This window comes from Nomia melanderi, chromosome 1 (genome assembly GCF_051020985.1).
Source record: "Nomia melanderi isolate GNS246 chromosome 1, iyNomMela1, whole genome shotgun sequence".
In the NCBI taxonomy this organism is placed as follows: domain Eukaryota; kingdom Metazoa; phylum Arthropoda; class Insecta; order Hymenoptera; family Halictidae; genus Nomia; species Nomia melanderi.
The window spans coordinates 20,693,558-20,719,551 of NC_134999.1; the positions used below are offsets into that span (position 1 = coordinate 20,693,558).

Consider the following 25,994-nt stretch of genomic DNA (forward strand, 5'->3'; position numbering starts at 1 on the left):
TTTGAGTTACTGTCCGCTTGCCACCTCGCTCCGTCATTTCTTGCACGATTTGTCACGCACTTTTCCGCCATTACGCGGCGCATAAATTATCCCCGCGGCCCGTACCTGCGACGGAGGCCCCGAGTCGCTTGATAAATACCCGGCTGGGACTCGTCGCGGAAACGCGGCCCTCCACGCTTCATCTGTTCCGCCGGGCAGGAATTAAACGGGGGATCGTTTCCTGACCGGGGCCAGAAAAAGACCACGGGGACTTTCACTCTCGCGCAACATCTGCCGGGTGCGACCGCTTAGGCGACGCAATGGCGCGTCCGCCGGGTCGCTCGCCTAATTTCCTAGGGGAACGGCCGTTGGACCACTTCCCGCGGGACAATTAGGCGACAGTTGACAATCGTCTTTCTCGGAGCACCGGGCGAACCTTCCTCAAACTCTTTCTTTTCTCACCCGCGTTTTCGTTACGCAACACAACAACGGAACGCTCTGGAAGATTCTACGGATCGTCGATCGATGGAAACGTCGAATTATTCCACAGACATTGGAGGGATTTTCGAGCACAGATGAATTAGGTAGACTTTAGTGGAAGATCGATCGGATGGACGGAGAATCGGAGGATCGCTGGGAGCGCAAATCGCCGGCACCTGCCGAGCGATAATTGTATCCCACGCAGCGGGGTATTTGATTAATTCCAGCACGAAAGCGGTAATTCATCGCACCGATGATTAGATGTGCGTCATGCCGCGAAGAATGCTCGCGCCTCGGTTGACATAACGAGGCACGGCAGCGACAACAATGCCCGTGGCGTGCCGATCCGAGGCGTCGAGCAACGACACGCCATTTGCATCGCAGTCACGGTGAATTCTGCTCTCGCTCGCCTGCCCGCGAGCGGCCTCTCGTCCGCGAGAAGTTTCACACTTGCCCCGGACACGATCGTCGAGTCGCCGACGAGATGTCGCAATCCGTCGGCCGTTTCGCCTTCGAAATTCCGTCGACGTCTCGCGCGCGACGTGACATCATTCCCCGAACGACCCGCGACGGAATCGCTGAGCGCGAGAAAATAAATATCGGCCGATCGGCCGAGAAATTCGGCAACTTCGAGCAAACTCCTCGCGTTCCGCGTTCGTCGATGACTCAGATCGTCCGTTGCGACACCTCGGAGCCTCTTCGAAGCCTGCCTCAGCGTTTCCGAGCGTAAAACGCCGTCGGACGAGCTTCTTATCGCTGAATTTCTCGCCGAAAACCAGTCGCGCCAAGGAAATTCCTGCGGCTCGCGTGTTTTTCAAAAATACGTCGCCGAGGAATGTCCGTATCTATATTCTTCGGAACCGCCGCGATTCCTTTTCAAACTCCATAGAACCACTTCGTCGTTAACGATTCGGATGAAAAGAATCCTTCCACGTCTAGGTATTCCAAATAAATCAGGGGGCAATCCTAATTTATCTGAATATTCGAAAGTTTAACATTGAACACCGGACTTTCTAATTTTGCCGTGTCGAATCACAAATGCCGACCGACGAGAAGAGGGCCAGATATAAAAATCTATGCACGTTACAGTACATATCTGGAAATTCTTTTTTTTTGTATCACTGTAATAACACGATTAGAAGAAGCCTACTACAAGGTACTCCAAATCTCCATGCTTGGAATTCTTTTGTCTCCATTTTTATTTCCCTTCGAATCGTAATGAAATGACTTGAATTCTACTACACTACAATTTACCATTTTATCGCAACGTACCAACTTGAAGATCACTTTTCGAAAACGAAAATATCTTAGTTTCATTCGAAAGCAGATTTCTACGTTTCTCTTTTCCTTGAGTGATCTCTCGGGGTGCGAAGGGCTGACGGGAAGCGAGAAACATCGAGAGACGCAAGTGTCGTAAAGTCGTCTCTGGTTTCAGCGGTGGTTTCGCGATCGCGAGAAGAAACGCGCGGGTTAGGTGGTTGGGAGGAGAGGATCGATGATCGAGCCGAGATCCGCGATCGAGCACTGACGTAATCCACTCACCCGAGGAGGAATCTCTGGAAGGTCTGGACGGTCTCGGGCCCAGAGGATGATGGCTCTGATAAGGCGGGGGCGTAGCTGCGCTGTCCGAACCTATTCCGCTGCTGGCAGCGCTCCTCGTGCCGCCTCTGTCAACCGTGGTGCTGCCACCCACGATCGTTTGATTTAGACACCGCCTGAACTCGATGCCGGCCAGATTGCCGCGGTGTCTGTGGACCGTGTCGTAATCCCGGGGCGGCAACAGGATCGGTCCGACGTCGTTGTCACCTGAATTCCCCCTGCCTGGAACAATGGGAAGCATATCTTTCACTTGTCGCTGGATCGCGGATCTTTCTACCGTTACTGCACCCCTCGATCCGCGTAATCCGCACCGGCGATACACTTTAAACTGAAAGAAATAAAAGCGGATTAAAGTTATCCTGAAAACAAGTTCTGATCTACCGATTTTTCGATTCGCGAACCTGAAATATTGACTGCGTTCACCCTTTCTGCTTTGTATTATATAGAATTATTGGAATGAAACTGTTCTATTCGTTGATTCGCGTGTTATTACCGTTTAACCAGTTAACTGTGTTTGACGAGTATACACGTCATTGTAAAGCTTGACATAATACTAATTCTTTCAGCGATGAATTCTTGATTTTTTCACATAAACATGTAATTCTTTGTTTCGCTTTGATCTTTCTGCGTTCGAGTACACGCTACATTTTTCGATTTTATAGCGCGCAGAACGAGGTTTTCCCAACTAAATTCCACAGTTAACTGGTTAATTGAATTAATCATTCGAAATTTTGTTAGAAAGTAATGAGTGTACGCGGCGAAGAGAGTTTCGAGCGTGAAAAGTTAAGATTTGCAGATGAATCGATAAGAAATGAAGATAGTTAGACATCGGTTCGATTGCTTTTTGCATGTATTCGAACACTATGGGTGGGAATAATGCGATTAAATCGTCGAGAAACGTTTGAGAAACGTTGTACCTAATTTCGCGCGCAATTCGGCTGCCAGCGACTCGTATATCGTCGTAGTCTGCACGGGATCGTGTCTGAGCTCGCCGCTGCCCTCGGAAGACTCGGATTCCCTGGTGCTCCTGCCGTCGCTGCCTAAATTGCTGCGAACTCTGCCCTCGAGCGAGGTGACCCTGGCCAAATTGTCCGAGTGTGACGCCAGCGCTTTCAGCTGACCGCCTAACAGCTCGGCCGTCTCGACCGAGTCGCATCTGAAGTGAGAAACATCGAGGACTCAATTCTAACGTGTTTAATATACGTTCAACCGGCTAATTACAGAATATTTCCATATTCCTTAGTCATCGTGGCGTCGAATAAGAATGTTCTGCGATTTAACTCGAGAACTACCGACTTAATCTGACTCTTTCTTCACGAAAACTATAAACGTTCGTTTACCGAAATTTCAATTGGCTCACATTTCCCTTTGTTTCAAATCTTCAAATCAAGATTTCTTAATTTCCGCTTGTTTTCTCACTACTCAGTTTCAAAGAATTTCCATTGAAAAATTCCGCGTACAAAGGGTCGAGAATTTCTCATTCGAATCGACATCGGAACGTATTTCGCCCATCGTGACGAATTCATCCTCCGATCCGCCTGCATCCGATTTGTTTCAAATCTTCAAATCAAGATTGCTTAATTTCCGCTTGTTTTCTCACTACTCAGTTTCAAAGAATTTCCATTGAAAAATTCCGCGTGCAAAGGGTCTAGAATTTCTCATTCGAATCGACATCGGAACGTATTTCGCGCATCGCTGTGACGAATTCATCCTCCGATCCGCCTGCATCCGATCCGATGGAGGTCTTACCGTTTCGAATCAGGCACAATTATCGCCGCGGCATCGCAGGCGGATCGCGTAATCAACGACCTTTATTATTCCCCCGTGAACTCGGTAAGAAATCGCGGTCACCGAACTATCACCCGGTAACGGCGAGCCATTTACCTGGTTCCGATCGCGAGCGTTCGCTACCGGCGCGCGCGTCCATATTCAATTCAATACGGCCGGTCGCATTGTATAATTCCCGATTACGCGACGGAAAAGCTGTTCTTTTTCTCCCACGGATCGGATACGGAACCGATGGAAACGCTGCTAATTTTGTTTTCAATGGCAAGGCTGTTCCCGCGGGCAAGCGCCATTCCCCATTATCGTACACGAACGCGGTTATTAACGATCCGTTAGAATCGCTTCGCTAATTAACGTTAGAAATACCAGATGGCTCGGAACGACTCATCGGAACGATTTCTTCTTTATATTATTATTGAAAATATGCGGTCGCTTTTCTCAGGGACCTTCGAATGAATCGACATCGACGCCTGGAAATATAAGCCAATTGAAATCTCGATGAACGCGTTCCTACTTTTCTGTGAAAACGTACAACAGTCGATTGTATAAATTGATATAACGTGTAGCCGGAGAACTAGAATATTCAGTTTTTTCCTAGTCTCTAGAAAAAGGTGGAGACTAATCGGTTTGATCTCTCTCTTGTTCCGATGTTAACGAACGCTGCCGAGGAATCGAGGCCGGAGGCAGCCGTGGAAATCGATTTTCACTTTATTTTCTCCGTGAACGATGGAAAAATCGTTTTTCCTTTCTCGGCAGCATTTTGCGAGCGATTTGACGACGCGCGGAACGGATCTTTAACGAGTTAGCCCGACTAATGAGTCCTGCCAGCGCGAATCAACGCGTCGTGGAATCATCTGAGAACCCGGCGGTGTAGTTAGCCGGCGCGTAATTGTCCGTTAATTAGAATTAATATCTATTATTAGGCTGTGCGAACTGTTCGCGGGTTACGACGCTTTGCTTGACGGTTTAATTGAACTGGAAAGCACGGGGGTCGCGAATCTGGAGATCGAGCGTTTTACACCGGAACAAACCGCGTCGATGTAACCTATGAATATGCATTGGAATGTTTGCGAAATACAGCAATAGTTGAACTTGAAGTATTCAAGTTCAATTATTCGATTATTCAGTTGTTCAATTTCTAGCTAACGTTCCTGATGTGTCGACAAGTTAAACAAATGTGCTTCGTTAAGCGTACTCGCGTTAGAAAGTTATAGGCAAAAAGGAATCCGATGTTTCTGCGTTTCAAAATGGCGGTCCTCTTCGTCACTGTCGGTCGGCCATGTTTGAAATTTCGAGTGCAACCAGTCGCCATTGTTACGCACATCTAGCCCGCACTTTTTAACATATATGTTCCCAGTAATATCTCTCTGCTAAATATTTAGTTTCTTAAAACCACGAATAATTTATTCGCTACAACATGCGAATAAGAAACGTCCATTGTTCGGACCATGGCGAATTTTCGTTATTCGGCCGGATACGCGTTAAATTAGAGACACCTCGTGCTCGACGGGTTGAGCAAGACGGTGATTAATTGCGTCCATACTGACCTGTAAGCGTGCACGTGCACGGGATTGTTGGTGGCCGGGTTCGGAAGCAGAAGAGTCGCCGCGACGACGTCCTCCCGTTGGACGGCCGCCAGCACCGCATGTCCTGGCACTAAATGTTTAACAGCCGACCTCGTCGAGCCGCCCAGATGAACCGTCTGTATGATCTTCAGTCCCTTGTTGCTCACCTGGCGATCATAAAACAAGATCTCGTGAAAACACGAGCCGTCAGACCTTCCGCGGCCCGTTTTAACGTTAGCCCCGCTAGACAGGTCAAAGGAACCCATCACCCATGGCTTCTTTGTAACTGTTGAACAGTCAGATGCTTTCTGCGAGACACGACCGAGGAAACTGATTCATTAACTTCTTGCTGGAAATGAATTCAGAGATTCGGCAAAGTGCTGCGCGAAGAATTTCACGCGGACGCGCACACTAATTTTGTTTATTACAAGTTTGGGATAAAAACTGTCACACTTGGCACGTGTTTTCGACGCAAGAGGTTAATACTCCGATTGAATTGCTAATTAATTACAATTCGAATGTCTGTAATAAAGTGAACAAAGGTCAGTCTGACTATTCGACGGTTTCAGCGTCGTTACGTCGACACGGTGATCCATCGAATGGGTTTCACTGAAATCTGCACGCGTAATCAGAAACACAAGCGAGAACGATCGGGAAAGATCAGTAAAAGGCATCGAGACACGAACTCGTCTATGACGAATTAACGCGTCCTCCGCGGCTAATAAGCGGCTCGAGCGCGCAGCTTCAGACCGCGTGGAACACGATCGACGGATTAACGGGTAGACCCGAGCGGAATCGGAAAAGCAGCCGCTAATTTCGGTAGTTAAATCGAATTACCGATCAGCACGAATACGAGGTACGCGAGGAGCGTGGCGTTCCGGTGTTCAGCAACTGGAAAACCTGGCCACCGCCGATGACCGTGGCCCATTTATCATTAAGGAGGAAAGTCTTTTCACAGAACAATGCTCCGTGTCCCCGCCCCCGGGCCCGTAAAAAACGCAATTTCCTTTTCGAAAGCAAATAATAATAACCGCCGCGGAACGATGAAAGTGAACACGGTATCAGAAAAATAGTACTTTCTCTGTTTTACGATTCAGCTTTTAGGTACGGGCGCACGCTGACCGCATCGATAGTCGGCTCGTTACTCGGCCGAGACGTTTGAAATGACTCGCGGACCGGCGGTTCGTTAGCTTCCCCGAGGTGTTCGATGTCGTCGATCGATCAACGGAGAATAAAGTATCCGCGCGCCGCGTCCGGAGGAGAGATACATGAAATTCTACGAAGAAAGGCGAAGCCGGCGCGTAAATCTGCTTCGGAGAAAGCGGAGAAGAATCTCCGCTCGCCGGGGAAACGGTCGAGGCGATGGATTCTTTTGAAATTGTTACGAAATCCCCGAAAGTCCTCCGCCCCGAGGCGTCTTCCATGGAACTTCTTTGCATGTTCGCGGCGTTGCGCGCGCCGGACTCGTCTCGGCTGCGCGGAAAACCGTCCGCGGGTTACAAAACTAGAGAGGCTCGCGAGGCGCGCGTTCTCCAAAATGGCGGGTGATCGTTTGCGGTTGCAACGGAGGCGACCGCAGGGAATCGCGCGCGTAATTCACGGTTCGCCCGTGCTGCGTCGGTTCATTAAGGCAGCCCCGCGGATATTCGGGGCGCTAAAGCGTTCGCAAGGCGAGAAGCGAGCGTCGCACCGCCGGCAATTATACTTACACAATAATTAGGCGGGCCCCCGGGATTTCGCAACGTTTTCTGCTTCGTTTTCGCCCGCGTTTAGGAGAGACGCGTCCATTGAGATCTCTGCTCATTGATAAAGACACCTTTGTTCCGCGAGCGTTGGCGAACGCGGTCCTCGCTAGGAACGTGTTTTTCGGAGCTCGAATCGGCGAGGTTGGGAAGCCAATTTGTTCTTTAACTGCTACTAACTGGGACAGTTCATATTTTTCTAATCTCTTATGAGAACACGTTAGGCTCGTGAATATTCTTCTGCAATCGATCGTTATACTTAAAAGCGAACAAACAGAAAATGCCTAGAATCTTTCTCCTTCCGAGAAATTCTCAATGACATAGTCGCATCGATCATTGTAACTTGGTTTCAAACAAATATCGTCTAAGTGTCATAGAGTCATTCTGATTATTTCCAGTTAGAAACTCCAGTGCGAAGGTTAAACACTTCGCGAACGAAGACTCTTTGCATACAAAGCTAAATTACACATCGAATGCTTAAACGATAGAAAAAAAGGAAGCTGTACACCGATCTCTTATTCAAGTAATCGAATCATTTGCAGCTCAGTATTCCAGATATGAATATTTTGTCTCTCCAAAGCGTCGACATTTGTCGATAAAGGGTTAATAAGTGTGACGCGTCGATATTGAGTCGACTCGGTAACCAGAACGCGACGCAAAGAGGAGAACCGTTCGTTTCTATGCCGGAAAATTGTCCGATGCGGCCGGAACAGCAAAGTAACGAGGCGTTTTCGAGTCGGCATGCGACCCTCGCTCGGCGAATTTTGATTGGCACGCAACGGGGACGACGGCCGCGATGCGGCGCGGCGGATTAACGGTCGCGGGACGATTTCGGCGCGGTTCGTTTTCCGTTTTCTCTTTCCCATAATCGAACCGTGCCGGATGTATTAGCGGCGCGCTCGTTTCCGTAAGATTCAGGTCAGCGAATTTGTTATCGCGCTTATTTAATTAGTACACGCCGTTGCCGTCGCGCGCCTGCTAATTGAACGATGTCGCCCGATCGAACTCTTATCGATGCCTCGACTGCGTCGCTCGAATTAGAGTGTCACCGTTCGTTTATTTCGCTGTGCCTATCGGACGCGAGAAGATTGAGCTGCGTTGGCGACGAATATTTCTTAATCTTCATCCTTCTTCGTTTTAACGATTAACTCGGCGACGATCATCGATTAAGCGATTGAAATATAATTAAGACTTTACGGTCGAGAGGCGACTTGCAGTCACAACTTCGTAGTGAAACTGCAACTTTCGATATTCGATGGTAATACTCGTATAATGTAATTATAAATGAAATGTTGGGATCATTCTATCCCTTTGTTCGTATTTTATACGTAATTATGTTAGTTGAGAAAAGTACCATTAATGTATCATTAGAAAATGGTGAGCATGTCTGCGAAAAAGGCTTCCGAATGTAAAAGATTAACTTTCCGGACGAATGTCGACATTCCGAGGAAATGTTCACGTCCGAAATACTAAGTCGCAAATTATTTAATTCATCAAACAGCAAGAAATCTTTAATTATTTACTATTATTTAAACAGTCGATATATAATTTAGTTTCACCTGCGAAAGGTTTTCTTCATTCCAAAGAATCTTCGTCCGCGAAGGGTTAACTGTTCGAGTGCCTCCCGTTCCGACCACAACTTCTCGACTTCCGTTTCATTAAGAATGCTTTAATTGCGTGGAATTTCGATGAGTACTTACACCGGGCAGCCAACGCGTTAACGTTCGTGCTCTGCGTGGAGAGACGGCGAAACCAAGTACGAAGCTGAATCTCTTCCATCGACTAGTCGATAGAACAATGGTTATTATTCACGGATTCTATTACGAGAGTTCAGCGAAAGAATCAATTAAAACATTCATACCGGAGCACGCGTAGCGCGGTCTGAGAGCCAGGAGTCAGACAGCGTGGAAGTTTCAACGACTGCGGTGCGCGCGGCCGCTCGTGAAGCCCGGGGTACAGTTAAACAACGATAATGTTACAATAAAGTATACATCCCGAGAAATTAGCCGCGAATAGGTTCAACAAAGTGGTGCATCTTAGCCAATTACTGATTCCTTTGGGCATTAATTCAGTGGAAAACCGCAATTAAAGCGTACCAGCAGCTTCGGGGTGAAGTCTGAAGCGTGCGGATCAGACAGCGTGAAGATTTCGATGCGTACTGCGCGTACCGTCGATTGTGAAGCCCGGGGTACAGTTAAACAACGATAATGTTACAATAAAGTATATATCCCGAGAAATTAGCCGCGAATAGGTTCAACAAAGTGGTGCATCTTAGCCAATTACTGATTCCTTTGGGCATTAATTCAGTGGAAAACCGCAATTACAGCGTACCAGCAGCTTCGGGGTGGAGTCTGAAGCGTGCGGATCAGACAGCGTGAAGATTTCGATGCGTACTGCGCGTGCGGCCGATTGTGAAAGTAGAATACAGTTAACCCTCCGCGCTCCGAAGTTTTCCGCTAGAAATATTCAGCGTATCCTGATCAGATACAGGCGACATTCTTTGAAACTAATCGGAAGATATACAGAAGTGGAACAATAGAGCTACGTTATTCCAATATTTCACACATCGATGCATTACTTGAAGACTGGTACACATTATACACGTGGTTGATAATTTTGCTATATCATATCGAGCGGCGAATAAGGTTCACTTCTCCAATGCGAAAGGTTAATCGATTCGTAACGTGGTTCGCGTGTAACCACTGGATCGAAGCTCCGCATTCCTGATTGTCTTCTGTCACAATTACCGAGGATACTGCATACGTGATATATTCTAACTTTAATGAATCGGTAATTACTTTTACGTAAACTTGTAATCCACCTGTTTGTAATAGAATGTTTGAGTTCTCGCTAACCGATTGACCTTTCACATTCTTTTAACACTAGAACTATCAGTCAAAATGACTGGTTTCAACGATTTTATTTCGTAATTATTCACATCTTAACAGCGTTGAATATTCGAAATGATCTTGAAAGTAAATAGTTTCACTTGAATACTGTAATGTCTGAAGAAATTGATAATAATCAATTATTACAATTTTTATAGGGATTACATATTAACCCTTTGCACTCGAGAGGCGACTCCCAGGCGCGAGATGATTCGATACAGTGAAATTATAAACTTTTGCATTTACCATTGAACTTTATACTGCATCAATACGTGAAATATTAGAAGAAAGCAGCTTCGTTACCTAATTTATGATTTCTTGATAAATTCATTTTAAAGAATCTTGTCTACATCTAATTGGAGAGTATTGAATATTCCAAGTGAAAAACTTCCGAGCACAAAGGGTTAATCGTATTAAATGCTCGGTAGTTCTAGTGTTAAATTAAATGTATATCTAGAAGTATGCGCTTGACGTGCAGAAGGCCGAATCTGGAGTGCAAAACCTATAAAAGAAACCTAATCTCGAAATTGAATCCTCTCCGGAGGCTCGCGGGGCCCGCGAACGAGGGACCAACCCCCGAAACAAGACACCGGATCGATATTCATCGGAAAGAGCAGGCCCACCGTAAAAAACACAGCCAGAAGTCGGTGCATAAAATCTGCATATCGCGCGGACGGGTTTAAGTTCGGGAAGGTCGCCCTCCCGAGGACCAAGGGAACGTCCCGCCCCCCTGTCTACCTGTTCCTCGACCACCTCCTCCCCCGCGCAGTAGACAATTTCGAGGGAAAAGTTACGAGCGTTCCGCGGGGAAGCTGATAAGCGTCTCCCGTGAGCAGGTCGAGGCCTGGGCGATTTCGGTATGTAGGCTGAGGTCATAAATTCGTGATTTTTATTCGATCCGCGGACTGCTTTCACTGCTGGCCGTGGACGGTCGCTCGCGCGAGCCTGGAAACGCGCAGTTTGGCTGCCTCTGGACAAAACCCCGAAATTCGACTATTCGCGCAACGAAAATCGAAGGTTGCCGATGTATTACTGAGCAGTCGCTGCTGTAATATTTCTCGAGACTGACTTGAAGCGAAATCTCACGTGAATCTGTAGAGAGCCCTTGCAGAGAGCCTTTTCATCTGATTCGAGCGAATTTAAGTTTCAATTCGAGATTGAACCTTGTGTAAGGTATCAAGAAAAACGTCGAAGTAAAACAGTTGTTTGTCTTAATTTCTATAAGATAAGCAATCCTGTCAGCTGCGTAAAGTATCGTTAATATTTAGTCAGAAATTAATGAATATTTCTAATAAAAAGTATCGACTGTAAAGGGTTAAGCCTTGGTTTCTCAGTTTGAGGCTCACCTCGACGTTAGTTCATTCAATTACAGCTTAATATGACGCTCTATTTATTCATTCAAGAATATTTAGGAGTCATTGAAATATTACCTTTAACCCTTTGCGGACGAATGTCGACGTTCCGGCGAGATGAAATTTTCATATTTCGAAGACTAAGTCACAAAAGAATGATTTAATTACTCAAACAGCAGGAGATCAGCGCGTAGTTTGCTTTTGTTCTATCAATTATGCAATTGATATATAATCTAGCTCCATCCGTTGAAGGTTTTGTACATTTCAAAGAACCTTCGCCCGCAAAGGGTTAAATGGTACGATTGTGATACTACAAATATATATAGAAAAAATTGTTAAAACAGGTAGAGATTGCCACGGAAACTTCGGTTATATTTTGCCTATGAACTGTACCGAATTTTTCAATAAAATAATAAGTTATATTCAAGTCTCTGGTACCACATGTGGTACACGTTAATTTTGTTAAAAAAATATTTTTAAGGGACACATGGTCAAGAATAGCTGTACACGTTACAAAGCACCAAAAACACCAAGAAACGATATCAAAATATATAAAATTAAAAAAAACTTGAATATAACAATATTTTATGTAAAAAATCAATACAGTTCATAAGCAAAATATGAATGAAATTTCCGCAGCATTCAACGCGTCAAGGAGCAAAGCTATTTCGTTTCAATATCTCACTGAGGCGTCAAGTTTCAAATAAAATATCAAACTTTACAATTGCAATGAAGCAATCGAGGCTCGCGTCCCAAGTGCAAAGGGTAAACTAGTACACTCGATGACGAAGTATTCCTGATTCGAGGAGTTTTTGAAAGGTTTCCCGCCCACGCGTCCCCGATCGCGCCCCACCAGCAGTCGCGGCGACAATTAATTCTCGTTTTCGCGGTATTTTCGGCGGTGCCGGGGCCAGAAACCGGATCCCGGGAATGGTACCGCTCACCTGCAGCGTGACCTTGAAAGGCTCCTGAAGCCGTTCCCGCTCGAGCAGGTAAGCTATGGCACCGGGCATCGCGTCCACCCCCTTGGCCTCCCTCGCGCCCAAGTACCAGACGTAGTACGAGCTCTTCTTGACATCCTTGCTGCTCCTCAGACGCAGGGCCATCACTCGCTCCCTGGAACAGACCACCGTATTTATGTATATCGTTGGATACTCCTCTTTTTCTCGCGTTTCTCGCTTCTCTTTCGAAATTTAAAGCCGCTCTTTCGTGGTCCTTACGACCGAGGGTCCACGGTGTTTTTCGGGTTTCGCTGGTTTTAGCTGTGTTCGCGAAACGCTTCGTTTCTAAGTAGAATTGCTTAAGTTAGCTTCGATGTTACCGTTCGCGTTATCATCGACGAGTCGACGGTATTAACCTTGACTCATATTTCAACTGCGATCGATATTTTAAGTAATGATTAAGCGACAGAATATTTTTGGCAACGGAAACTAATTAGAATGAAGGTTTTCCTTAACCACTTGCGGTGGTAGACAAAGAATTTTGTCTTCTCGTTATACACAGGTATGTACTAATTTTGTTTATCAATCGTTTTTTTACCGGATAGAAGGTTTCGAAATAATCTAGAACATGCGCATAATGTATCGTTGGCGATTTTCCAACGAAAACAACGCGTCCCAGCGCGTCTTTCCGACGTAAGTGGTCAATAAATCCGATAAAAACCGCTACGCTCCGAATATTTATCTGTCTCCGCTTATCGTGCGCATTCCGTGGAATGTCAGATTCTCAATTTCCCCCGGGACACATAAAAATTCAAAGTATTTTGATTAGTGCCGGCTTAATCTCGCGCAGTATCTTGATCGCACTTGTCAATCGGGATTAACGAAAAGCGAGCGCGCCGTTCGATCGGCTCATCGGTTAATCATGCTAGAGCCAGCCAGACCAGTCTGAAAGCGGTACGCTGAACTTATCCGCGGCGTTTTTCTCTGTTTTCGCCGGGGAAGCGGCGAATTTGCATAAACTGATAAATGAAGTCGCGGGGCAAGCAACCGGGCGAAAATTGTTGCGGCTTTCGAGCGTCCAGGTGTCTCCGGCGCGGTTTCCTCGGGTGCGAGAGAGCGCTCGCCGATTTTCCAGCGGCGTATACCGTTCCAGGCTCGCGCAGAACACGGGCAGCTTGTCTGTTCATCCACTTCCTCAATTACTTTCACGCTTAAACCCGTTTCTGCGTTATCCGTCTCGCGGGGGAATCGGTTCCCAGCGATGCCTGCCGCGCAGCTCGAACCTCTCGCCGCCGTTCCGAGCGAAACCGTCTCCCAGGAACCGGAAATCGCCGCGTCGAAGATCAATGCCAGCTTTACGCCGGGAATTTATTAACCCCTTGTCTCGCGGTACACGTGGAAACTCATTCGACGGCTTCTACTTTAATCGAGAACTCATTTGAAATTTAAATACGTTCCTTCTTTTACTTTACCTCGAACCTTTCGGTTTGCTTCAGCGATGGAGAATACTGACGAGCTTTCTGCGGATTTCTGCTGTGGAATAGGTATTATAATTTTGTTAGAAAGCTATAGAATTTGGTTCTACGACTGGTAACATCGAGGCGGTAGAATTATCGTTCTAAATTAGTGATTCTTCGAACGCGCTCCAAAGATTGACAGTTGAGACTGGGAAAGTAATGTTTACCGGTGACATTTGCATGATTTTCCGGAGATTTCTGTTGCGAATAAGCATTGAGTTCATGTTAAAAGGTCATAGAATTCGATTCTACGATTAATAATATCGAAATGATAGAATTACCGTCCTAGATTAGTGATTCTTCGAAGGCGTTCGAAAGATGAATAATTGAGACCAACGTCTACCATAACTGGCTTTGACACCGCGAGGCAAGAAGCTAATTATCCTCCGTCGTTAACTTCCGCGAGCGTAACTCACCGTTCGAATGATCGGTGGATTTAAATGCGAAATCGATCCGGTCGAACCTCGGTAGCGTGAAACTCGAATTCCCCGCGATTTCGAGGTAATCGGATTTCGCATTCCAGGTTACGTATTTATTTGTTCGAACGCGAGCGCGCGTTCCGGCGCACGTGTGCACGCGCGAACACGGCCGAGCGATCCAGAGAAAGTACATTAAATGCTCAATTTGAGTAATTACTCCCGGCTTCTTTGGCAAATTAGAATTCAGTTTCTTCGGGGGGGGAGATTGGAAAAGGCGCGGCTCTCCTCCTAATCGAAGGAAATCTCTGCTCCCTTAACGATCGATAAAATCGGGATTCCGTGAGTAATCGCTTAATTGTGGATTTTATGCGTTTACGGCATACCGGATTGTCCGCGATACATGGTAATCAGGGGATAACAGATAATAAGATAGCCCGGCCGCTAATAAGCCAAACGGATCCTCGTTTAATTACCGCCTCGCGGAGTTGTCCAATAAAACATTTGCGCGCGACGCGGGATCGGCGGTCCGTCGATCGCGGTTTCTCGATTTTTTTATTATTCCGAGATCTCCGTTAGAATTTTGAGTGTTTCAACCCCTCGCCCTATTTACTTCTCATCCGCTATCATTACGGTTACTTTGCTATTGATGATTTATCGAACGAAGGAATTCTAAGCATATCTTACTAATTCAAAAGCTTTAGTAATTTATTGGGAAAACAAAAATTCTACGATCCTACGCCTTTGTTTGGCTTAAAGTAGAATTATTACACTGCGTACCGGTAACGAGAAATCTCGTTTTTTCATAAGGACACTTAGCTACGCAACTTCGCTAATTACCACAGCGTTGAAGAAAATATAAAATTTGATTCGAATTGATTATCGATTTAAAATATATTACATAAAAATATGATATCTGAGTTTTTCTATGTATAGCGATATAAGTTGACCTCATTGAAAATTGCCATCCGCACAATTCAGTTTCCTGAAAACTAGCCGGTACGCAATCTGTTAATAACGGAAGAATATTTCATTTGAATTCACGAGTAATATGCACGCTCGTCAAATTTCCTTCAGAATCTTCGCCACTCCGACACGTTGTTAGAAGGCAAGGGGTTAAATTCGGCCACATTTCCCATTGTCCCCCACAATCCGCGGACGCGTGTATACGGGCACGCAGCGTCTCTCTTTATTTATGCACTACACGTGTTTCGGAACCTTATACCGTCGCGTGTACCCGTAAATATGTAATAGGCTCGCTTTACCAACAGACACGACACCGTTTGCAGCAGGAGTTATACGTGTCGCGTCGTTCCGACGATCGCGTTTGACCGTTCCACGCATCGTGCCAATTTATTAACCCTTTGCAGCCGAGGTCACTCTCTGTCACCGTTTCATTCAATGCAGCGAATTTCGAGAGTCTTCTGTAAAGCATCGAGCTTCGTGCGATGGATCGATACGCGAAATACTCGAATAAAATAGCATTGTTTCTTAATTTAGATACGTTCTCAATGAAAAACATTCGAGAGCAAGGAGTTAACGAAATCCTCCGCTCCTCTTTGTCGTTTGTCCGAAAGATTGTCCTTATCGAACATATCGACGAGAAGATCGTGAGAAACGCGATTATTGGAGCCGTCCGATCGATAGCGGCAATTACACCCCCCGCGACCGAACGGAACCACTTTCAAATCTGCCGCTTTCATCATCGCGAGTAATTAAATTCGAGTTACATCGCGGGCTCGTTTATCATTTCTATCGATGACTTGGTCCGTGGCATGCAAGCGTTTCGCCGCTGAAACCGGAGAAAAAAACCGGCTGACTTTACACGCCGATTGGAAAGTTCCGTTATGATAGGTTGTAACACACGAAATGTCCGAATTTTAGCCTTCAAGTCAACACGAATTCTTTAGTAACCAATATTTATCGTCGAGGTAACGATTATTGGGTTCTACGCACTCCAAGTTGCCAGTTTTAGTGAAGATTTCTTCGAGGATGCGACTTAAACGTCGAGAAAAGTGAAAATCCGTGATAGATCCGATAAATATAGAGAATGAGGTGAAGTTTCATGGTTTAACACTGGAACTACAGTTAAATTGTCTATTTGGAATTCTTCTGTAGAAACCTCAACAGTGTAATTATTGAGACGTCGGTTGGTTTGCAATTCAGTTTGTGTATTGCCAAATCAGTTCCTCTAGTACTTTCTCGAAGAAGTGTCCGTTATCTGTTGAAAAACCGGGGAAAATGAAATCAGGAGTGCGTCATTTTGACCCATTCGGTAGTTCTGGTGTTAACGTGTTCAACTTTCACACTGTTCATTGCGACACATGTAGTCTATCATCGTCACAAAACAAAAATGATCAACCAAAATCAAACGTTTCATATGTTACAACAATAACAAGCATAAATAGTGATATTGCCTAAGATTTTCATGGGGTGTTTCGTTCGTTGAATTTCCCGATGCTCCAATTTTCGCGTTTAACCCTTTGGATTCTGTAGGCTCCAATATCGCACTAGTTATAATATTAAATATTTCAATACATAAAGAAACTACCCTAGAATTATTAGTTTTTGCACACATCCAAATTCTGTACTAAAGAAAATAAAAGATCGAAGAAATGTTATATTTCTCATTTTCGCTAGGAATACCATAAAAATTAGCTGCAGTTGCTGATAAATTACAAAACCATCTGTAGTGCAAAGGGTTAAACCAGTAATCGCCAATATTCCTTTCGCGAAAATATGATCGTTAGCTAAAGTAAACGAACCGATAGGTTTAGTGTTAAAATTGTATATAAAATATCATAAAATTTTTGAGCGCAAAATATCAGAATATCGATTAGGTCTTGGTTAGGTAATGTTATAGCATTTTTCATTTTCACTTGAGATACCATAAAAATTCGTTGCAGTTGCTTATAAATTACAAAACCATCTGTAGTGCCAAGCGTTAAACCAGCAATCGCCAATATTCCTTTCGCGAAAATATGGTCGGTAGCTAAGATAAACGAACCGATAGGTTATAAAAAATATTATAAAACTTTGGAGCGCAAAATATCAGAATATCGGTTAGGTCTTGGTTAGGTAATGTTAAGCATTTTTCATTTTCACTCGAGATACCATAAAAATTCGTTGCAGCTGTTGATAGATTACAAAACAACCTGGAGTGCCAAGGGTTAATTCGAACAATTCCCATCGTCGACGAAGCCACGGCGAACGAGCGGTGCGTTCGTATTGCTACGCGGATCAAACGAGACGGCGCTCGAGCATACACGCACGGCTCGAGTTCACAAGCATCCACTGAACTTGATCCCGCCGCTACTCTTGTTATTTCAAAACATTTACCTGCTGCCTGAATCACCTGTTCGTTAGCCCGCGTTACCGAGACATTCCTCGGTCCTTTCTCACTGACAATTACAATAGTGATTCGTTACTAGGCCGCGCCGATTGTTACGCGTCCGTTGCGTACGCGATTGTACAAGAGCGAAGGATCTCGGGAAAATCTGCACACGCTTTTCCTTCGCTCGTGACCCAACGAAACGCTGAAATCGAGTCGAACGTTTCTTTCAGCGATTCCTCTCAATGAATCGAGTCGATCGCCGTTCGCTGTAAAAATGCTGACAACGTTTCCCAATACGATTCCGAGCTTGTCACGATTCCTATGGCTCTTCGTTCAATTTTCCTCACGAGGCGATATTTTTCGAACTGCAAATCATTTCGGAGAACTGCGAAGATACGGTTGGCTTGAACATGATTCGACGATTGAATGAAACGTTGTTAAAAAATGAAGAAACGATTGAGATAAATAGAAACAAAGGTCGCAGCTTCGGTTGACCTTTCGAGTGGCAAGCGTCCGTTGCACTGTCCGTGCAACTTTATCCATTTGTCTTTTAATTATTTATTTTCATCTTTGTTATCACCCGATCAATGGAAAAACGGAACGATCGCGCTATTGATAATCTTTCCATTTAAAATAGAAGAGCGTCATTCAATTTCTGAACCGAAACGAAAGAAGCGTGACCGCCCGGCACTTTTCGACCGAGTTTTTGCAAAGAATAATAACGATCAAACGGTTAAACAACGCGAACAGGCGCGTTCGGTTTGAAGCGAGTTGGCTAGGCGAGAGGTCGACGGATCCGTCGATCGAGGAGGATCGGGGCGGCGGTTTTCGCAGAAATTGAGCAACGCGAAACGCGCGGAGCCAACGGGTCTTCGGGCATAATACCTACGTAGGCCGTAGGAACAAGTTGTACGGTACGAGCCGGGTCTATACGTGTTCCCGTGGCGAGTACGCGTGCACACCGCGTACGCACACGAATGTACACACGTACGTGCATCGCGCGTCTACAGTGGTTGGACGAAATAATGGAAATACCTCGCGTAATGAACAACTTGTTTATTAACCCCTCGCGGACGAAGATGCTTTGGAATATAGAAAACCTTCGGCAGACGAAGCTAAATTCTACACAATTTCTCAAGTAATACGAAAAAAAACTACTGATCTCTTGATTGAGTAATTCAATCATTCATTCGCGACTTGGTCTACCAGACATGAACATCTAATCTCGCCGAAATGCCGATGTTCGTCGATGAAGGGTCAATACAGTGGAATCGCGAGAGCCACAGGATCCTCGAGTCGCAGAGGTTTCGTCTCGAGTTTTCGCGTGCGAATTTAACAATCGGGAATTCGAGTTATACAAGTTTCTTCCTTCCGTCTATCCTATCGTCTATGTAGCTTCTATTCGACTCGTAGGAATTTATATCGCTACTTAAAAGTGAAATTCGACTTGGAGTCTCAGTTTCTCGTGAATTCCAGGTTCGGAGTAAAGGGGCGAGTGATCCGAGTTTCATGGGTTTCTACTTCTCGCGGTATCTTTGCGAGCGTATCACGAGCAGCACGGTCGAACTTCCCCGCGAACGGCACAGTGGAAGCAGCATTCTCGCGCAGAAACTCTCGGAGCGGTCTCAGCCCCGGGGCTGCTAATCTCAGCTGTAGGATACTGGCGAAGCGACGCTTCCGTTATTTCGTGCAACCCCGACGCACCCGCTCGCGCCCGCTCTCGGCCGCTCGCGCGCCAGCTTGCGCGAGCAACGAATATATACGTACACAGAAAATCCACGGCGCACCGACGACAAAGAGGCGAGCTGGCCGAGGATCTGACAGCTGCGCGAGCACCGACCACTTTTCCACGCTCCCGGTGTCCTTTGGAGACCCGGCACCAACGGTCCCGAGTGTCGGCAGGTACGCGGTTAAATGCCGGGACCGCCGCGGACCGCACGGAACGGTAACGTAGGGCCGAAAGCGGCCGGAGAATCGGGGAAAAGGAACGCGAGGAGAGACGGCGAACGAAAGAAAAAGTACGGATTCCGCGTGAAAACACTACGCCGGGGCCTGACGGGGTCCGAGAGCGTGTTCACTTGTCAACGACGCGGCGCGAGTGGTTTCGCGCGTACCCAACCATCACGGGATACTGACTTTACGGCGGAGATCCTCCGCGAAGAGCTCGAGTGAAACGCGGGCGAGCGAGCGAGCGAGCGAGCGGGAGAGAGAAAGGCTAGACCGGTAAACCGGAGGAAGAAGGGAGAGAGCGCGAGAGGGAGACGACCGCCGGGACAGCGGGAGGGAGAGAGAGAGAGAGAGGACGGGCCACGGCGAGCGAGGCCCGTGGAGGGGCCCGAGCTGGAGGTGGCAGCGAGAGAAAGAAACGGCGAAACGGGTACGGTCTCGTCAAGGCTCCGCGTATCTCTGTCCTTTGTCGGCTGTCCCCTCCCCGGCCCTGCGTCCCTCCGCAGGCTCGTTTCGAATGCCCGTTTCGACGGGCCCGATCTTCTCTCTCCCCTCTCACTCTCTCTCTCTCTCTCTTTCGCCACACCTTGCCGAGATCGACTCGCGATCGGCGGTAACGCGCGTTCCCTGCCGGCAGGCTCGAACTAACCGGACGGTTCTCTGTCCTGAATTTTAGTCCCCGGGGCCCCGGCGCGAGCGAGACGGCCGCCGACCGACGGAGACGCCGGCGAGCGGCGGTGGTGGAACCGGGCCCCTTCGCCCCACCGTCGCTCTTTTTCACCGCGCGCCGTCTACCGCTCCCCCCACTCTGCCGCGCGGAGCGGCGCCCCTGCGCCGAGGATGGCAGGTTAAGCCGGGCAGGTAGAGAGGCCCATTGATCAGCGATGGAGACAACACGCGGCCTGGTGTGGGTTGCTCGTTCACCCCCTTTTTTCCGATCCTCGAAATGTCACCGTGTCAAGTTCGCGCCGACCAGACGGACGGACAGGAACTCGGCTCGCTAATTGACTAGCCTGCTCCCCCGGTAATCGCGGAGCTACGGTCCCCGAGGATCGCCGGGATTGCCGGGGATCGATAATTGTGGATCAACGAACGTCTACGCCGGTGAACGGCGCCCTTTAGAGTCAATCTTCGAGAGGCCTAGCTGTTAGGCTACCGACACCTTTGGACAGCCTTGGACAATGGGACTCTCGTTAACCTGTTTCCAGGCGTGGGCGCTCGGGAAAACCTGCTGCCGAAGTGTCGAGGACCTTCGCAACGATCGATCGAAACTCGCGACGTCTCGCGCCGGGAGGCTTCTCGTCACAGCCCGATGAATCCGATATCCGCGTGGCTATCGACGGGGAAACTCGCCGAAGGCTGAATGGGAACATCGAAAATCGAAGCGCGGAGTTTCGTAACTCGCTAGATAAGCATCAAGTCAGTCCCATCACTACCGCCAACACGGCGAGCAGGCCCGACGCGAGCGAGCCTAGCGCCATCTCCGTCCGTCCCGTGCCGCCTGGGCCGGCCGCTCGTCGGTTTGCGTGCACGATTCGCCTCGTCTCTGTCCGTTGCCTTAAAAACGGTCCCCCAATACGATCCTCCGCGGTGAGGCCTCCGACAGGGACCGCCGCCCCTCCCCGCCGCCGCCCGTTCCACCTACACGCTCGCGCGGACTCGCTTCGGCCGACTGTACCCCTACAGGGTGTACCGATTAACGAGCGATCCGCGAGATCAAAGAGCTCATCCGAGGATTGTTCCAGGGTAATCCCGTCCTCCCCGAGCCCATTCCGCGGGGACCTAAAAGGGAAGATGAATTTAGCTCGGCCGAACCGCGCGGCGACCATATTTGGCGCACCGATCCGTCCGAACCAATACGTCCGAGGGGTTTTCGTGGTCGCTGAACCTTCCGCGCGCTCCTCTTTCCACGGAATTCGTTTCGGAAGGCTTGCGCGCGGCTATGACGAGATAATCTGCTCGGATCTTTCGTCCGACTCTTCGGATACGCGGAGAACCAGGGAAAGCGTACCGATTCGTGTTTCCTCGAGGATTTCTAGATATCGATGAACAGCGATGCAAACTGTTACTGGAACATATGATCGCTGGTTATCGCGAATAACTAGCTCCGTCGAGCTCGAACATTGAATATTCCTGCTCTATTCTGCGGGGACTCACGGAAATTCGAAGCAACCCTCGCGCGAGGCTATGACGAGATAATCTGCCTGGATCTTCGCGTTTCGTCCGACTGTTCGGATAAGCGGAGAAGCAGGGAAAGCGTAGCGATTCGTGTTTCCTCGAGGATTTCTAGATATCGATGAACAGCGATGGAAACTGTTGCTGGAACATATAATCGCTGGTTATCGCGAATAACTAGCTCCGTCGAGCTCGAACATTGAATATTCCTGTTCTATTCTGCGGGGACTCGCGGAAATTCGAAGCAACCCTCGCGCGAGGCCCGTGTTCGTCGATGGTAATGAGCTCTGTCGTCCGTCGGTAGCGTATCGCCGCACTATCCATAATTCATAAATACCATAAACATTACTGGTCGTAAAAACGGTATTTATAGAAAACTCTGCCGCCGCTGTTACAAGTTCTCTCCGCGCGAAGGACGAATTCATATTCGCCGGCGTCACACGACAATTCCATTCAGGGCCGCTCCGGCATGCTCATCTGACGACAATGACGATCGCGGTGACGATGACGGCTGCGTTTCTTGCCGAGCCGATTCCGTTACACCCGGAAACTTTTCATTTTTCTGTCTGAGTTCTCCGCTTTTTACCTCGCCGGATTATCTCATCGATCGCGGGATCTGATTCATCGGTTCATCGACAGGTCAGTCGCTCGGAGGCCGGCAGTCGTAGGTGGCTCGAGCTCGCCTTTCCGGAAGAAGCATGCGACACGTCGGACGTCGCGAATTAACGCTTCGCGCTCGAGAGCTCTCGCGGTCCACACTTGATTCGACATGTCAAAAGTAGAAAGTATCGCGTAACGTTCGGTTTAATGTTTGTATAATGCGTCGATGAGTGGGACGTCGAAGTAAGTAGCTTTGTTTCTTAACGCATCGCGTACCGGCTAATCTTCAGAAAACTGAAACTGATGGGAATTTTCGCTGAGGTCAACTTATATCGCTATACATAGAAAAAATCAGATATCATATTGTTGTGTAATATATTTTAAATAGATAGAGATAGAAATTCGACTTTGTAAATTCTGCTTTGGATTTGTGTTATGCATATCTAAAATGATACATGAACGTAGAATAAGCAATTAACCCCTTAACTTGTACGCTCGAGTTAATTCGAGCGCGCTAAACAGGCCAAACAGGTCAAAAGGTCTATTTTATTGCAACCTCTGCCTGTTTTAACAACTTTTTCTATATTCATTCCTAGTATCACAATTGTACTATTTGAAGGTAACATTTCAATGACTCCCAAATATTCTGGAATAAATAGAGCGTCCTATTAAGCTTTTTTGCGTCCTTTTTAGCGAGAAACTTCCGATTTCAAAGGGTTAAGGGTTAAGGATTAAGTCCTTGTATGTTACAATTGTTTTCTAGTCATTCAGAATTCTAGTCATTCACCATAGCGCTTCACGTGTCAATAGTTCGAACGTAAATGACGTTCTCCGATCGCCAATTTCCACGGTCGAGTTTTTGCGAACGTTCCCTCGGCAGGCGGGCAACGCGAGCACGGAATCTTCGAAACGCGCAGATTTACGGTTTCAAATGATAGGACGCGTTCTCCGTTGGCAAACCGCAGCATAGTTGCGCGCACACGGATACAACTGCGGACCGCAGCATAGTTGCGTTCACGTGCTCGCGCATACGCGCCCGTAGAAACGATGCTAAAGCGAAACACGTATCGCGTATCGACAATGATACACACCTCGCCGAACGAAAATAAAATAGCGCGCTTATCCTGCGGCCGGGATCAGAGTCCTGAGCTATGCGGTTCGAATGCCAGTGAAAGTTTGAGCCGCCGATCAACGAATTTCGTCTCGTACGAGCGAAAGGACACCCCAGACGCTGCTCCGCCGAGCAAAATACGTCTCGACGAGACGTTTCCTCGACGGGATTATTTTGTTCGTGAAAATACTCGACCGGTTGCGTACTTGATCTGCGTGATCAATTAATGTCCCACTGCTTAGAATTGTTTTCGCGGGATCCACGTCGCAGCGAACGGAATTCGCGACGAACAAACGAACGGAACGCCGTGGATTTTATGGTTTGTTTGTTCCAGTCGCAATTCCTCTCTCATACCCATTAACTCTTGACTGTCTAAAGTTTTTCAGGAATCTAGACGCGATCCGGGAGATATAAGCGACATTCTTCGAAGCTAATGAGAATACATGTACTAATTAACACGAAAACTACCGAGTAGACTTTTTGACGTTGTATGAAAACTTTAAGAACGCTTTTATTGAGACCAAGTTTACGGCTTAGTTTTGCTGAAGCTATTTCGTGAATCATTTCTCGGAGGAACGTCTGTGTTTAACCCTTTGCACTCGGAAGTTTCTCACTAGAAACATTTATCATTCGATGAGACAAAGACTATATTCTTTGAAACTAACTCGAAGAGAAATCACAAGCACATTGAACGAAGCTATTTTATCACAAGATTGATACGAGGCGAAGATGATATTCCTTGAAACTCGGAGGGAAATCACGAGTACCGAGGAACTATTTTATTCCAATATTTCACGTATCAAGGAGTTATACACAGTTCAACGTTAAATATTAGATTTCATAGTGTTAGCACGTTAAATCAAACGGTGACTGAGAGTCGCGTTCAGAGTGCGAAAGGTTAATAACGCAAGTAAGTTGATAACAGTGAAACGCAAACATCGTAACGCCAAGTAATTAATAACTGTTCCTGCCTATCTTTGCTATAACAGAAAACTCTATATGAAAACGCTTATTTTCGTGACGCTTAACGTGTTAACGACCAGTAAGAGACTATCTATAACCGCCGTTGAGTTTGAAAGTAATCCCTGAATGTCTCAGTCGCCTAGAATCCCGATCCCTCAGAGATGAACGGTGAATCCAGCGGCGGCGTTCGATCAATTTCATTAATTGCACCTGTCGAACGAGGCGAACGGCGGATTGCGTTAATCCGGCACGCGTCGATTATAGTCGGCGAATACAAATGAGGCGCGATGGTACAGCCGAGCCTCGTCTTTATCGTTTATTCAGGTCAGATAATATGCGGGACGACGCGCAAGGACGGATTGCGCGCGGCGAGCGCGTCCGATGTGCCAACCGATCGAATTAAAACCGGGAAAATTAGAAACAGAAAACGTGGGAGAGCGTTAAACAACGCGGGGATCGTCCTGACGACCTTGGGACGCCGAAACCATTCCAGTTCCGAGAGAACCTTCGAAATTCCGGAGTGAATCGTCGTCCTGGGCGGCTATAAATTAAAGAAGGATCGCCGTTACCTCGAACCGGAACCAATTTACGCCTCCGCGAACGATTAGACGGCGAACGAGATGCGAAAGAGCGGCCCTCCGGCTGCCTGGAATGCAAAACACGTTTAAACACAACGGGATCCACGTCGAAAGACAACGAAACGGCGGATACAGGGAAAAGAGGAGGATCCGGCCTGCCGGCCGGGATCCGCCATTTTTTCTTGCCGCGGAAACGACGAGACAATTCACTTAGCCCGTACAAGATCGAAACGTTGTCGTTCGCGATACTGTTACCCGCCGACGACCTGCGGCTCTTCTAACCCGTCATTAACGATTCTCGCAGCTACTTCGTTGCATCAGACGCTTCGATGAGCAGTTGCAGCTCGCCTCGACGCAACGCGTTGCTTTCTTCGTATGTTTCTTTAATGACAAGCGCTACGAGGCGATTAAGAATTCCAAAGTGAAAACGATCAGAGTTCACAGAGGTCTTCGTACTCTTATTTTTATCTTCGAAGCCGTGCGATCACCGACTGCGCCATTTTCAATGCGAATGACGCGATAGTAACTTCTCTGTTAATGTTTCGCGTCGGAGGACTATTTGGAATAGATAAACGTGGTCGCTTCTAATGGCCGAGGGAAGCTCAGTCCCATCAAAGTAACGGCTCGCGACGATTATTTCCGGCAATTCGCTCCGAAACTGTTGGCAACGACGTTCGCGTAACTCCGCGTAACGTTACGTCGTCGCAGCGGTCTCCTAATCGCGGGGTAATGTCCCGGGAAACAGATAGGGAAAACAGGAAAAGGACACGCGCGGGAATCGAGTCACGGTAGAACGCCGATGAGAAAGTAAATGGCCGTCGCGGGACGTAAAGTCAGCCGTGAAACGGATCACACTGTCCTGCTAGCGTTTAAACTGATATATGGGGTTGGCGCACGTGAAATTGTCCCTCGGCAGTGGCGTGGAAGTTCCGCTGCTCGGATCATAGGCGTAGTAACGGTTGTAGCGACGATGAAACGCAGACGACGCGTGAGAAGTTCAGCGACAGGCAACGCGCTTTAGC

The 25,994-nt window shown here is 47.4% G+C and overlaps 1 protein-coding gene across 4 annotated transcripts in view; it reads right to left on the minus strand.

The window, feature by feature from the left end:
* LOC116426745 (uncharacterized) overlaps positions 1-25,033 on the minus strand; it is a 36,737-nt gene extending 11,704 nt beyond the window's left edge. Inside the window, exons 1-7 of one of the 4 annotated variants that reach the window (XM_076371282.1) lie at positions 24,964-25,033; positions 14,265-14,579; positions 13,804-13,864; positions 12,335-12,506; positions 5,391-5,575; positions 2,976-3,214; positions 2,002-2,280 (exon numbers count right to left, since the gene is read on the minus strand). In XM_076371282.1, the coding sequence (XP_076227397.1) occupies positions 2,002-2,280; positions 2,976-3,214; positions 5,391-5,575; positions 12,335-12,496 (865 nt within the window). In that variant the 5' untranslated portion in view covers positions 12,497-12,506; positions 13,804-13,864; positions 14,265-14,579; positions 24,964-25,033. Of the gene's footprint in view, positions 1-2,001; positions 2,281-2,975; positions 3,215-5,390; positions 5,576-12,334; positions 12,507-13,803; positions 13,865-14,264; positions 14,580-19,365; positions 20,119-24,963 lie in introns of those variants that run through there. The other 3 variants (XM_031976150.2, XM_031976149.2, XM_076371287.1) reach the window with 3 other exon arrangements.
* Positions 25,034-25,994: the final 961 nt, after the last annotated feature.